The sequence below is a fragment of the Mustela lutreola genome, chromosome 1 (assembly GCF_030435805.1).
Source record: "Mustela lutreola isolate mMusLut2 chromosome 1, mMusLut2.pri, whole genome shotgun sequence".
NCBI classification, from domain to species: domain Eukaryota; kingdom Metazoa; phylum Chordata; class Mammalia; order Carnivora; family Mustelidae; genus Mustela; species Mustela lutreola.
In genome coordinates, this window is record NC_081290.1 from 289,646,833 (window position 1) to 289,659,504 (window position 12,672).

General features: G+C 67.3%; 2 protein-coding genes across 4 annotated transcripts; both read left to right on the top strand.

Annotated features, from left to right (window-relative positions):
- Window positions 1–1,000: 1,000 nt before the first annotated feature.
- CDHR5 (cadherin related family member 5) lies at window positions 1,001–7,832 on the top strand. Its single transcript, XM_059152599.1, has 15 exons — window positions 1,001–1,175; window positions 1,256–1,431; window positions 1,760–1,810; window positions 3,370–3,462; window positions 3,539–3,640; window positions 3,715–3,825; window positions 3,912–4,082; window positions 4,658–4,748; window positions 4,905–5,002; window positions 5,107–5,307; window positions 5,379–5,492; window positions 5,569–5,659; window positions 5,787–6,281; window positions 6,847–7,061; window positions 7,309–7,832. Exons 1-15 carry the CDS (start codon window positions 1,016–1,018, stop codon window positions 7,741–7,743), a joined length of 2,604 nt encoding a protein of 867 aa, XP_059008582.1. The 5' UTR covers window positions 1,001–1,015; the 3' UTR covers window positions 7,744–7,832.
- Window positions 7,833–9,297: 1,465 nt separating this feature from the next.
- Window positions 9,298–12,541, top strand: IRF7 (interferon regulatory factor 7). Of its 3 annotated transcripts, none has more exons than XM_059152618.1 (9): window positions 9,298–9,846; window positions 9,927–10,089; window positions 10,181–10,400; window positions 10,694–10,746; window positions 10,841–11,048; window positions 11,243–11,320; window positions 11,592–11,876; window positions 11,970–12,088; window positions 12,178–12,541. In XM_059152618.1, exons 1-9 carry the CDS (start codon window positions 9,827–9,829, stop codon window positions 12,331–12,333), a joined length of 1,302 nt encoding a protein of 433 aa, XP_059008601.1. In that variant the 5' UTR covers window positions 9,298–9,826; the 3' UTR covers window positions 12,334–12,541. The 3 variants fall into 3 exon arrangements, with proteins under 3 accessions (XP_059008601.1, XP_059008595.1, XP_059008607.1); XM_059152612.1 differs by having other exon boundaries at window positions 9,300–9,846; window positions 11,394–11,876; XM_059152624.1 differs by lacking the exons at window positions 10,694–10,746; window positions 10,841–11,048 and having other exon boundaries at window positions 9,300–9,846; window positions 11,394–11,876.
- The last annotated feature ends 131 nt before the right edge of the window (window positions 12,542–12,672 follow it).

The window sequence follows — 12,672 nt, forward strand, 5'->3', positions numbered from 1 at the left end:
GAGACTGAGGGGGTGAGGAGGCCCCGGGCAGGAAGCGGTGGCAGAAGGGCCCCGGCGTCCGCTCCAGCGAGAGAGGACCCCCACGCATGCCACAGCTCCGGCTCCAGGTTCTGTGGTCTCTCGTGGCTTGACTGCTTTGAGCCTGACGAGGGGGGGGGGGTCACGAAACCCTGGGAGGAGCTGGGGCCTGCGGGAGCCAGGCAGGCACCACCTGCAGGGGCCGGGAGCCTTAGGGGGCAGCGGCCAGGCAAAGCTAGAGAGCGGAAGGACCACAGCCACAACCCCCACCCCCGGCGTGGTAGCAGCCCCTCCCTCCTGCCTCTCCCTGCTGCTGCTGAGGCCTGGCCCGTGGGGGTGGGGCGGGGGGTGCCTTTGAGGGAAGGGCAGTTGGGGGTCTGGGCCAAGGAGCCTTGCCAGGAACTCCTCTGGCAAGCACCGGAACCCATGGGGCCCCCCAGGAGCTCCCGCAGCCCCCTAAAGCTCAGCCATCCTCATTTCTGCGGTCCTGCCCACCCCACCCCCCTGGAGGGGATGGGCTGGTTTCCAAGACAAGCAGGGGTGATCCCGGGGCACAAACAGCCTTTTCCTTCCAGACTTAGATGGTTGGTGTGGGGGTAGGCGGGAGGAGGTGGACCTGGAGGGAGCAACTGGGGCCTGAACCTTGCTCCAGGATGATTCTGGAAGAAGAGGCCAGCAGAGGGGCTGCCAGGATTGGGGGGGAGGGGTGGGTACAGCCAACACAGAAGCCACAGCTGAGCCCCTGCCCCCCAGCTCCCTGCCCCAGCTTCTGCCCACCCAGCCACACCCCCCAGCCCCCTCCCCAGGCCCAGGGTATCCTGAGCACCTTCTACGTCCTGCCCTAGGTTTGAGAGCTGAGCCCCCTTGGTCCCCCATATGTGGCCCAGCTCTGTTGGGGAACCCCCACCCCAGCTTGCCCCCTCCCCGCAGCAGGGTAGGCCTGGCCGGGCGGCCGGCGGGAGCCCCCTTGGAGGAGGCCTGCGGCTTGTAAAGGATCATGACACGGGGCGGTGCCTGGCGGGAGCGAAGGTCGCCCGGCCCAGCCACCACCAGCAGCGCCAGCCAGCTGCTCAGAGGGTCTGGCCAGGGGACGGCCACCAAGATGGGGGCTTGGGCCCTGCTGCTGTCACTTCTCATGGCCACGGCCCGGGCCCAGGGTACCTGCGGGGTGGGGGCAGGGGGCTGGGCGGTGGGCGGGTCCCAGGAGGGCACTGACTCTTCCTCTCCAACTTTCCAGTCTGCTCTGTGAGCGACACCATCTTCGAAGTCGCAGAGAACACTAACCGGCCTGAGCCCCTGGCTGACATCTCTGTCCCCGCGGGCCAGCACGTGACCCTCGGACCGTCGTCCACCCCCGACGCCTTCCGGATCCAGGGGACTCAGCTCTTTCTCAACGTGACCCCCGACTATGAGGTGCAGATGGCAGGCCGGGCGGGGTTCCCCCGTGGGGGCGGCGGGAGGGCTCACCCTCCACAGGACCCAAGCCGCCGCCCGCACCCCTCCCCAGACAAGGCGTCCCAGGCGGCCTGAGGTTTCTGCGCCCTCCAGGCAATGACTGGCCCTTCTTGGGGCCCCAAGGTGGGTAGGGTGGTTGGGGGCTCGAGCTGCCTGGGCCCCCGATGCCCTCTGGACTTAGCAGGGCTGCTGGGGACCCTCCCCGCCTGTCTCCTCACTTGTGACATGGGGCCAGCACGCTGCAGTCAGCTGGGCAGGTGACCCTGACCCTCGTCTGCCCCCTCAGGAGAACACGATGCTGGAGGCGCACCTGGAGTGCAGAAGTGGCGGGACCGTGGTGAGTACCCCCCGCACCCCCCGCCCCTGTGTGGCCATCCCCAGCCTGTGATGTCAGCGCACTCCAGGCCCCGACCTCTCCACTCTGCTCAGCTTGGTCCAGGGCCACTCCCTGGTGACCTCACCCTGTGGTATGTTGACGCCCACACTTCCTCCAGCCCAGACTCTGCCCTGAGATGCAGACCCCAGCAGAGACCCCTGACCCAGAGCCCCCACCACGGAAGGCACTTCACCCTGCCGGGTCCCTCACCCCCCACTGAGCTCCTCATGTCTCTCTGTCAGCAAGGCTGTGGGCTCTGCCTCAGCCAGGACTCCACATCAGTCAGAGCCTTGGCCACCAGCATCTCCTTTCTGGAAACTTCCAACTGTCAACCGGTCCGCTTGCTCCCCTCTTGGCCCTGGCGAGTCCACTCTCAGTGCGGCCAGACACTCTTACCAAGCAAGTGGACAGCCCGGCTGCTTTCTCACTCGGAGCCGAGGCCGCACGGACCGCGGGGTGCAGGCTGGGTGCGCGGACCCCGACCTCACTCCAGCCAGCCTCGAGCCCTCTCCTCAGATGGGCACCTGCCGCCCTCTCCCACCGTCTCGCGTCTTCCCTCCGAGCTCCCCTTCCCAGGGAGGCATCGACCGCCCTGTTTTAAGCCACAAGCCCCGCGCACGCACCTGCCGGCTGGACTGGACCCACGGCCCACAGGCTCCAGTGCTCCAGTGCCTGGAGCTGTCCTGGCGCAGACGGTAGGCACGCCACCACGACACCTCAGCACGGGACTCCGGAAGACAAGGCCTTCCTAAACAGCCACAGTGCCGCGGCCTCCGGGAAAAGGGCTCCTCAGCATCATGTCACACCTGACGCCCTCCCATTCCCACAGTCACAGAGACCCCGGCACAGCCCACCTACTGCGCCTGGCCGCTAGGCCTCCCGAGTCCCCCCCCCTCCCCTTCCCCCTTCCTTCCTAGGTTGGTGGATTCTTTAAGTCCTCTCTACCGGCGACGGCGACGTGGGCTTCAGCTCACAACCGGAGATGGAGAGTCAACTTCTCCTCCCACTGAGCCAGCTGGGTGCCCCTCTTAAGCCTCTTATTATTATTATTATTTTTTTAAGATTTTTAAAATTTATTTGACAGAGACCACAGGCAGGCAGAGAGGCAGGGAGAGAGAGAGAGAGGAGGAAGCAGGCTCCCCGCGGAGCAGAGAGCCCGACGCGGGGCTTGATCCCAGGACCCTGAGATCATGACCTGAGCCGAAGGCAGAGGGTTTAACCCATTGAGCCCCCCAGGCGCCCCCTCTTAAGCCTCTTTCAATCTACAGCTTCTCCTTCTCTCTTCCTTGTTCTTGAGAATAATAATTTCTGAAGCACCTCGAGCGTTCTCCCACTGTTCTCATGAAGGGTTTTGCCGGGCCCCCCCCACCCTGCCCCGCGCCTGTGCTGCTCTCCGGGGCGCTGGCCGCCTCATGAGCTGCGGGGTTGTGTCTGTGCTCTGTCTGCAATCCACGCGGAGCAGGAGCCCAGGACCGGCGGCCACCAGAGCGCAGCACGGCTGACCCCACCCTGTCCCGCAGGTGACGCAGCTCAGAGTCTTTGTGTTTGTGCTGGACATCAACGACAACCCGCCCAAGTTCCCCTTTCAAGTCAAGGTGGAGAAAGTGTCTGAGGTGAGCGAGAGGGCCAGGGGCTCGACCACGGGGGTCAAGGGTACAGCCAGACCACTCACTCCCCCGCTTCCCCCAGGACACTAAAGTGAGCACCATCGTCATCCCTGCGACGGGACTGGAGGCCCAGGATCGCGACCAGGATGACATCTTGTTCTATACCCTCCAGGAGGTGACCCCGGTCAGTGTCCCCCCAAACCCTCCTTCTGTGTCCTCCTGGGCTCCAAGACTGGGTCCCACCCCCTGCCTCCCCAGGGCGCTGGTAGCTTCTTCTCCCTGGTGGGCACCAACCTCCCCGCCCTGCGGCTGGACCGGCGCCTGGACTTTGACGCGCAGCAGAGCATCGACTTCCTGCTGCTGGTGCGGGTAAGCAGGCGGGGGCTCAGGTCCCCCCCGAGCCACCCCCAGCCCAGGACCCCCGGGCTTGATCCAGCCGGGCTCCGCTGCTGCAGGACACACGGGAGGAGAACGCAGAGCCCAGCCACACGGCCACAGCCACCTTGATCCTGGAGGTGCAGCCTGCTGACCTTCGCCCCCCCTGGTTCCTGCCCTGTGCCTACTCAGACCACCACGTCTGCATCAACGCCGAGTACCACGGTGCTGTCCCCACGGGGCACCAGCTGGTACGGGGGGTCAGGGAGGGCAGGAGGGACATAGGGGGCAGGGCTCGGGAGTCAGGGGGCCACATTTGGTTGCGATTTTCATGCGAACGTTCTTTGGAAGCCAATCCCACCCAACCACGGGGTGGCGAGCGGTGACGGAGCCCCTCAGTGTAGACGGAGGTGCGTGGCCTGGTGGTCTCGGGGCAGGGCTGGGCAGCGCCTTGGGGACCTAGTCCCGTGCGCTGGGAGGGCGGCAGCGTGAGGGGCCGTGGTGGTGCTCCAGGCGGCCTCTCTGACCCACTGACGTCCCTGCTCCGGCCCAAGAGGCCCACGGAGACGCCGGAGCACAGTGGATCGTCCTGAGCACCTGACCCCGACTCCCCATGACTTCTGCCTGTCCCACGCGCGTGCCCGCTCTGGAAACGCCCGTTGTTCCATCGGTCGGGTGTCTTTGAGCAAGTCAAGTCCGTAGCAGCGGAGCGGGGGGCCGGGAGGGCCCTCGCGGAGAGACAACTTTCCTGTTAAGGGACGTCGGACGGTCAGCTGGGCCCAACACCCCAGCCCCAAGGCATCTCCTCCTGTCCCTGTCCCCGCAGCCAGGCCCCCTCGTGCTCCGTCCAGGGCCCGTCCACGCCGTGGACGGGGATCAGGGCATCAGCCAGCACATCCTCTACAGCATTGTGCGGGGTGAGTGCGGGCCGCAGCCCTGTTTCCCTCTGTGTCCTGCACCCCACCCCACCCTGGGCTGCGGGGGCTCTGGGGGACTTGGGCAGAGCCCGTGGGACCCTCGCCCTCAGGCCGCTGGAGGGGGCAGGAGGCCAAGCTTTCCCACCACCCTCGCAGGACAAGAAGATGGCACGTTTGCCATTGGCGCTGACTCGGGCAATCTCACCATGACCAGAAGTGTCCCCAGCCCAAAGACCTTCACTCTGGTGGTCAAGGTGGGCGCCCTGGCCAGGCCTCCATGGCCTTCCTGAGCCTCAGGCTGCAAGACTTGCCCTTGAGAACCCGCTGGGACCCTCGCTGAGGCCTCCCCTTTCCCCAGGGTGAGCAGGCAGACGGCGCCCGCTACTCGGTGACCTGGGTCCAGATCGAGGCCCGAAATGCCGCCGGGAGCCCGCCCTACTTCGCCAAGAGCCGCTACCACGGCATGGTGGCGCGTGGCTCTGGAGGCGGCGTGGAGGTCAAGGACGCAGCCGCTCCCTCCCTGCCTCTGAGGGTCTGGGCCCAGGACCCTGACTTTCCGGTAGGCGCCAGCCCCGCTGCGGGGGGGCTGGGGGGGCCGCCTGGGCCCGGGACTCACTGGGCCATGTTTAGGACCTCAACTCTGCCATCACCTACCGCGTCACCAATAACACTGACTTCCGGATGGATGGCGAGACCCTGCTGACCGCCTCCCTGTTGGCTGACGAGGGGGTCTTCTACGCAGAGGTGAGGGCAGGGGGCATCTTCAAGGGGCAGGGGCTAAGGCGGGGCCTGCGAGGGACATGCCCCCTTTCTGCTCCAGGTTGAGGCCAACAACACAGTGACCGCGAGTACAGCCCGCACGGTGGTGGAGATACAGGTGCTGGAGTGGGAGGAGCCCACCCCCCCCACAGGTGAGCCGGACGTGGACCCCCCAGGCAGCGCCTCAGGGAAGGCCTCTTGCCTAGCTGGGCTGGTGGCTTCCCCAGGGCAGGCTTGCTGGAGGCAGAGCCAAGCCTGAATTCTGTCCCTGGTCCCCAGGTCCCCCCGAGACCCCCACATCCCCAGAGACTGGAAGAACAAGCCGGCCCCCCAGCAGCACCACGTCGGAAGCCCCCAGACCCCCGGGGCCCTCTCAGGGACCCTCGACGACCAGCTCTGCAACCCCAGGGCCCTCTCAGGGACCCTCGACAACCAGCTCTGCGACCCCGGGGCCCTCTCAGGGACCCTCGACGGCCAGCTCTGCGACCCCGGGGCCCTCTCAGGGACCCTCGACGGCCAGCTCTGCGACCCCGGGGCCCTCTCAGGGACCCTCGACGGCCAGCTCTGTGACCCCGGGGCCCTCTCAGGGCCCACAGCCCCCTTCAAGCACAATTCCAAGGCCACCTGCCTCATCTACGCCCGGCGGGCCCCCCAGCGTGGAAACCAGCACCTTCCTCCCATCAGCTTCAACCAGCGGGGGCTCAACACAGTCGCTGAAGCCAGGAACCTCTCAGCCGATGCCCTCTGGGCCCAGCAGAACTCCCCAAACCTCAGGTAGCCCTCTCATTTGCCCCAGAGTCACCCATATATTCCCTGATGCTTACTGTGGGGGTCCTGGGAATCCCTGTAGGGCAGGGCCCACCCGGGGCAGAGGGAGGCCCAGCCTGACCACACTGACCATGAAATCCCAGGGGGTTTGCTCTGGTCTGGGTAGAGACCTGTTCTGGGGCTCCCAACAAGGTAACCTGGGGAAGGTGTATGGAGGACGGGGCAGAAGCCAGATTTGGGGTCCAGTGGGCCTATAATTCCAGGCTGTTCTCTCCAGGGGTCCCAGCACTGCCTTCATGGTCCCTCCTATGGTGCTGGGCCCCCCACTTCCACCAGGAGCTGGTGGGCCTTGACCCCCATCTCCCCCCATTTGGCAGCCTCCCCAAGGGCCCCGGGCACACACAGTTCCTCGGCAGGGCGGTGGGCAGCAGGGGAGTGGTATCATGCCCCAGAACCCCAGCTCTGGTGGGACACCCGGTTTTGGCTTGTTGTCACGGTGTCTAAAGCCTGGGGCAGGTCTGTCTGGGAAGCGCTTGGGATGCTGATGGTCAGTGGGTGGTGTTGCTCCCAGGGCCAGCCCAGACTGGAGGAGGCAGCACTGCGGGGACCCCCGGGGACGGCGAGCCCGGTGTCGGTGCCGCCGGGGACCGGCGCTTCTCTGTCGTGGACATGGCGGCCCTGGGCGGGGTGCTGGGCGCACTGCTCCTTCTGGCTCTGCTCGCCCTGCTCATTCTGGTCCACAAGCACTACGGCCAGCAGCTCAAGTGTTGCTCTGGGAAAGCTGTGGTGAGGCCCTGGGGGGCTGGGGGCAGGACTAGAGAGGGAGACAGGCAGGTGAGGTGGACAGGGGGACAGAGAAGGGGCAGGGACGGGAGCAGAGGTGCGGAAGGCTGGGGTATAGTGCACACAATGCGGAGGAGGCCGAAAGAGGCGAAAAGGAAGGGCTAGCCTGGGTCCTTGTCTCTGGGGTGGGGGTCCCGGCCCAGGCCTGGGGTCCTGGTTGAGGCCCTGGCCGCCCCTCTCCCCTCCGCAGGAGCAGCCCCTCGGCTTTGACAATGAGGCCTTCGATGCTCCCCAGGAGGCCAACTGGGCCCCAGCTCCCTACTCCTCCCCTGGTCTCATGCGGGCGGCTCCGGAGCCCGCGGAGCCACCAGAGCCTGCGCTTCCGGAGCCCCCCAGCACTACGACCCTGCGTCCAGCCTCAGAGACCCCCGAGCTGACCCGCGATGGAGGCAGCCCAGCAGCCGTGAGGTCCATCCTGACCAAGGAGCGGCGGCCCGAGGGTGGCTACAAGGCCGTGTGGTTTGGGGAGGACATTGGGGCTGAGGCCGACGTGGTGGTCCTCAACACGCCCGCCTCCGACGCGGCTGGCGCCAACGACTCTGGCAGCGAGGCCGGCAGCGACGAGGAAGCGGTTGCTGGTCCCCACGCCGATGACACGCCCAGCACTGGCTCCTCCTACGTCTAGCTGGGCTCCCCCCCTCCCCCGTGGGCAGGACCTGATGTCTGCCAGCCACTCGCCCCCACTCCAATGCGCACAATAAAGCGACAGTTTCCCAGTTCGGCTGCATGAGAGTCAGCGGCCCCTCCAGCCAGGGTCGCCCCCCCCCCCCCAGCTGCTGGCCGAGGGAGGTGACGGCGCATCCTATCCCTGGCCCCGCCCCTGCCTGGGCCGGGTGGCACTGGGGCTTCCCGTAAACCACGTGCTGTGCCCGCCCGCAGTGGGCCTTTCCACACTAGCGCCAGCTGGAGGCCTCAGTTCCTCTCAAGGCCTGACCGCGGGGGCGAGAGGGAGGCCTGCACTGCGGGGCCCCCACCTCCCCAGCTGACATGGAGATTCTTGACCTGAGCAAACTCCCTGGAGACCTCGCGGGGGGGTGACAGCCTGTGGGCCTGTGAGGTCCCCTGTGGGCAGTAAACACTCGGGGCGGGGAGGCACCCGGTCCTGGCTTCCGGACTGTCACCTGTGGCTTGGTGCAGGGGCTGAGTGACAGGACTGGGAAGCAGTGGCTGCAGGCCATGGGCGGGGGAGGATTGTGGCAGGTGGACCCCCGCTAGGAGGGGCACCAGAGCCAGAGAGTGGGGGACAGAGCCTCCTCTGCCGGCCTCCCCAGGGCAGGACCGCAGGCTGGACTTCCTCCCTGACCCCTCCTCACTGTCCCTTGTGGGTCCTCTGCATGTTTCCTATGAAAAGCCACCACGAACTGCTTTCCAAATATCTTATTCTCAAGGGTGTGAGCATTCTTGTCTGAACAATTCTCATTAAGATTACAAAGGCGGAAGGGTGGGGGCGCCTGGTTGGCTCCGTGGGTCACCCACGGACTCTGGATTTCCCTTCAGGTGGTGATCTCGGGGTCTGGCTTCCAGCCAGGAGGGGGCTCCGAACTCAGCGGGGACCGGCTCGGAGACCCTCTCCCTCCGACCTCCCTTCTGCTCCTGCAAGCTCTCTCTTCCACAAATAAAATCTTTAAAGAACCCCAAACCAGCGGGGAGCCTGGGTGGCTTGGCCGGTGGAGCACCCCACCTTGCTCTCAGCGGGGGTCTGGACGATGGGATACCCCTGGTTGGCGCTACTCTGGGTGCGAAGCTACTTAAAAAAAAAAAAAAAAAAAAAAAAAATCCAAAGCGCAGGGCTGCCCCTTGGCCCACGCTCTCCTCCACGACCCACTTCCCCGGGGAAGAGAAGGGAAGAAGGGTGGGGTCTTCAGTTCACCCCACTGCCTCCCCACCCCCCCGAGTTGCCAGTGGCGCCCTGCCCCGTCCCTGCGTGTGCGGGGCTGGGTGCTCCTTGAGGGAGAGGAGTGACTGGACCCCGCAGGACCCGCCAGTCCCGCCGCCCCTGCACGACCCCCGCCCGCATCCGGGAGCCTCGGCGGGGGCCTGGGGAACGCGTCCCCCCAGCACACAGGGGACCCCCGGCGCCGGAGCACGTGACTTCCTCGGCTGCACCTGCAGCCCCGCCCCGCCCCCTGCCCCCCCGCAGGCCGGTCCCCATAAAAGCGCGCGTTCCGGCCGCTCCGGGAGACCAGGCTTCCAGCCCCGGCGGCCCGGCGCGTGGGGAGGGTCCGGCGCCCGGAGTCGGGGCGGGACGGAGAGGGGGCGGTCGTCCCGCTGACGGGCCGCGGGTGGCGAGCGGTCCCGGCTTCGGCTTAGGTTTCGCTTTCCCGGCGCGCGGTTTCGCTTTCCCGGCGCCCGGAGCGCGCCCCAGCCCGCGGCCGCCCCCGCGGTGTCTCCGAAGGGGGCCCCGACGGCGCCCTCCCGCCCAGGACTGGGCGCCGACTCTACGCCCGGGACCCCCGGCGCCCGCGCAGCCCCCCCGGCAGCCCCGCGCTGTGCTCATCCCCGCGCCGCCGCCGCCCGGAGCCCGCACCTCGGCAACGTCGTGGCCCGCGGCCCTCCGCCGCGTCTGGGGTCCCCGCACGTGGAGCGCCTGCGCCGCACCGTCCGTGGGCACCCGCGAGCCACGCTTCCCGGCTGCGGCCGTGACCGCCCCTCCCGGCGGAGGCCCCCCGCGCCCCCGCGCCCCCCGCGTCGGTCCCGCGCAGCGAGCGATGGCCGCGGCCGCTGACAGGTGAGCCCCCGTCCCACCCCGGCTGCGCGGCCACTCCGCCGGCCGCCCGCACCCTCACCCGCCGGCCGCCCCGCCCGCAGGAGGCCCCCGCGCCTGCTCTTCGGAGACTGGCTCCTGGGGGAGGTCAGCAGCGGCCGCTACGAGGGTCTGCGGTGGCTGGACGCGGCCCGCACGCGCTTCCGCGTGCCCTGGAAGCACTTCTCGCGGAAGGACCTGGGGGAGGCGGACTCCCGCATCTTCAAGGTGGGACCCCCAGCCCGGCTGGGTGGGAGGGCCGGCCCGGGGCCTGGCGCGCGCCCCCATGCTCACTCACACCGTCGGTCCCTTCCCCCAGGCCTGGGCGGTGGCTCGCGGCAGGTGGCCGCCCAGCAGCAGCGAAGGCAGGGGCGGGGGTGACCAGCTGGCCCTGGAGGGCGCGCTCCGGGCCGTCTGGAAAACCAACTTCCGCTGTGCGCTGCACAGCACCCAGCGGTTCGTGATGCTGCAGGACAACTCAGGGGACCCCGCTGACCCGCACAAAGTGTACGCGCTCAGCTTCGAGCCTGCGGAGACAGGTGAGGAGCCAGGGGTGCGGCAGGACGTTTGGGGCAGAGATCAGGGCTGGGAGGGCACTGGGATTCTGCTCTCCGCTGGACACAGACCCCACGAGCAGAGCCGTGCTTTCCAGAAACTGGCCTCAGAGAGGCTGGTGCCAGGTTGTTGGGGGAGGGCAGGGAAAGCTGATTGGGACTGCTGGGATTAGTGGGGGGGGGGGGCAGCTCTGAGGGCCTACCCAGAGACACGTACACAAGCGTCCCACTCCAGAGTCTCATCCCATACTGCCCTGATCCCAATTCTCTCTTGTAAGGTGCGGGCACTCAGCAGGGGGAGGTGGCCCTTGAAGACACCCTGCCCTTGATGGTGAGCCTGTTCAGCCCTCCTTGTTTCCAGGTGGGGGCTGCCAGTCTTCCCTGGGGCTGGCGAGCTGCTGACGCCAGCCCCTCCTCCCCTGCAGGGTGAGCTCCCAGGGCCATGCCTGGCAGGAGACGCTGCTGAGAGGCCAGGGCTTGGACTGAGCCCTGAGCTCGGCGCCCCAAGCCCTCCTTTTGGCGCAGCCGACAGTGCTGGGGACCTCTTGCTCCAGGCTCTGGAGCAGAGCTGCCTGGAGGCCCACCTGCTGGAAGCTGCATGGGTGGGGGACCCGGTGCCCCCAGAGGCTCCCGGTGAGAGGCTGTGTCTGGTGGGGGCGCTCAGCCTTGCAGAGTTCCATGGGGGGGGGGGGGCGAAGGCGGGAGGGCAGAGTCCAAGAGGAGAGGGAGTGGCTAGGGATGTGGTGGGAGGGAGGACGCCCGTGGAGATGGAGCCGGCCACAGCCCCGCCTGTCTGGCTGCTCCCAACTGCGCATTTTCCTCCTCAGGCCTGGAGCTCCTAAACACGGAGCCTTCTCTGCCAAGGGCAGGACACACGGTCCCTGTGCACCAGGCGCAGGAGACAGGTGAGAGCCGGAGGGGTGTGTGCGGGAGTGAGGGCCTGGAGGGCCAGGTTTCAGCTTGGGCCTTCCTCCCCAGATGCAGGCCTGGCCCGGGTCCTGGAGCCCTGGCAGCCTCCACCAGAGGTGGAGCCTTGCCCCGGGGTGGCTGCTGAGCCTGGATCGCACCGAGAGCCCAGCCTGAGGGCCCTGGACGTGACCATCATGTACAAGGGCCGCACAGTGCTGCAGGAGGTGGTGTGGCGTCCAAGCTTCGTGTTCCTTTATGGATCCCCAGGCCCAGCCACCACAGCCACTGAGCCCCAGCACGTGGCCTTCCCGAGCCCGGCCGAGCTCCCTGACCAGAAGCAGATGCACTACACCGAGAAGCTGCTGCAGCACGTGGCCCCGGGACTGCAGCTGGAGCTCCGGGGCTGTAGGCTGTGGGCCCGGCGCCGGGGCAAATGCAAGGTCTACTGGGAGGTGGGAGGACCCCTGGGCTCGGCCAGCCCCTCCACACCCCCCCGCCTGCTGCAAAGGAACCAAGACACCCCCATCTTCGACTTCAGCACCTTCTTCCGAGGTCAGTGATGCACCTGACTTGGGGCCGCGCCATCCCTGCCCGCTCCCGTCCTCCTGCCTCCCCCACCCCGCTCACCGGAGCTCCCCCCTGCAGAGATGATGGAGTTCCGGGCTCGCCGGCGTCCGGGCTCCCCGCACTACACCATCTACCTGGGTTTCGGGCAGGACCTGTCAGCTGGGAGGCCCAAGGAGAAGAGCCTGGTGCTGGTGAAGGTGAGGCTTGGGGTTCCGGGAGGCAAGGCCGCACACAGCCCCTGTCTGTCCTGTCCTGTTTGTCTGTACTGATGACACCCTGCCCACAGCTGGAGCCGTGGCTGTGCCGGGCGCACCTGGAGTACGTGCAGAGAGAAGGGGTGTCCTCCCTGGACAGCAGCAGCCTTGGCCTCTGCCTGTCCAGCTCCAACAGCCTCTACGAGGACCTGGAGTGCTTCCTCATGGAGGTGCAGCAGCCTGCCTGAGGGCCGGCCCGTCTCCAAGCCAAGAAAAAGGCCTCAAGAGTCAGTGCTGGTGTCCTGTGCAGGGGTGGGCTCGGGCTCAGAAGGGGCAGCAGACTCCCGGGAGCCCCCAACACCTACAGGCCCAGGACGCGAGGCGACCACCCTGCCCCGCCCGCCCTCCTCCGTCTTCACAATGAAAAAACAGGCCACACGCTTTAGAGCCAACAAACTCTACTCAAAGAATACAAAACGCCCCGGGGACAGGAGGCATCTGCCCCTGCAGGTGCTGGGGAGAGGCACCACGGAGGGTCTAGTCGACTCTGTGCTGTGTGCAGCCCCCGCCCTGCCGCCTTCCAGACC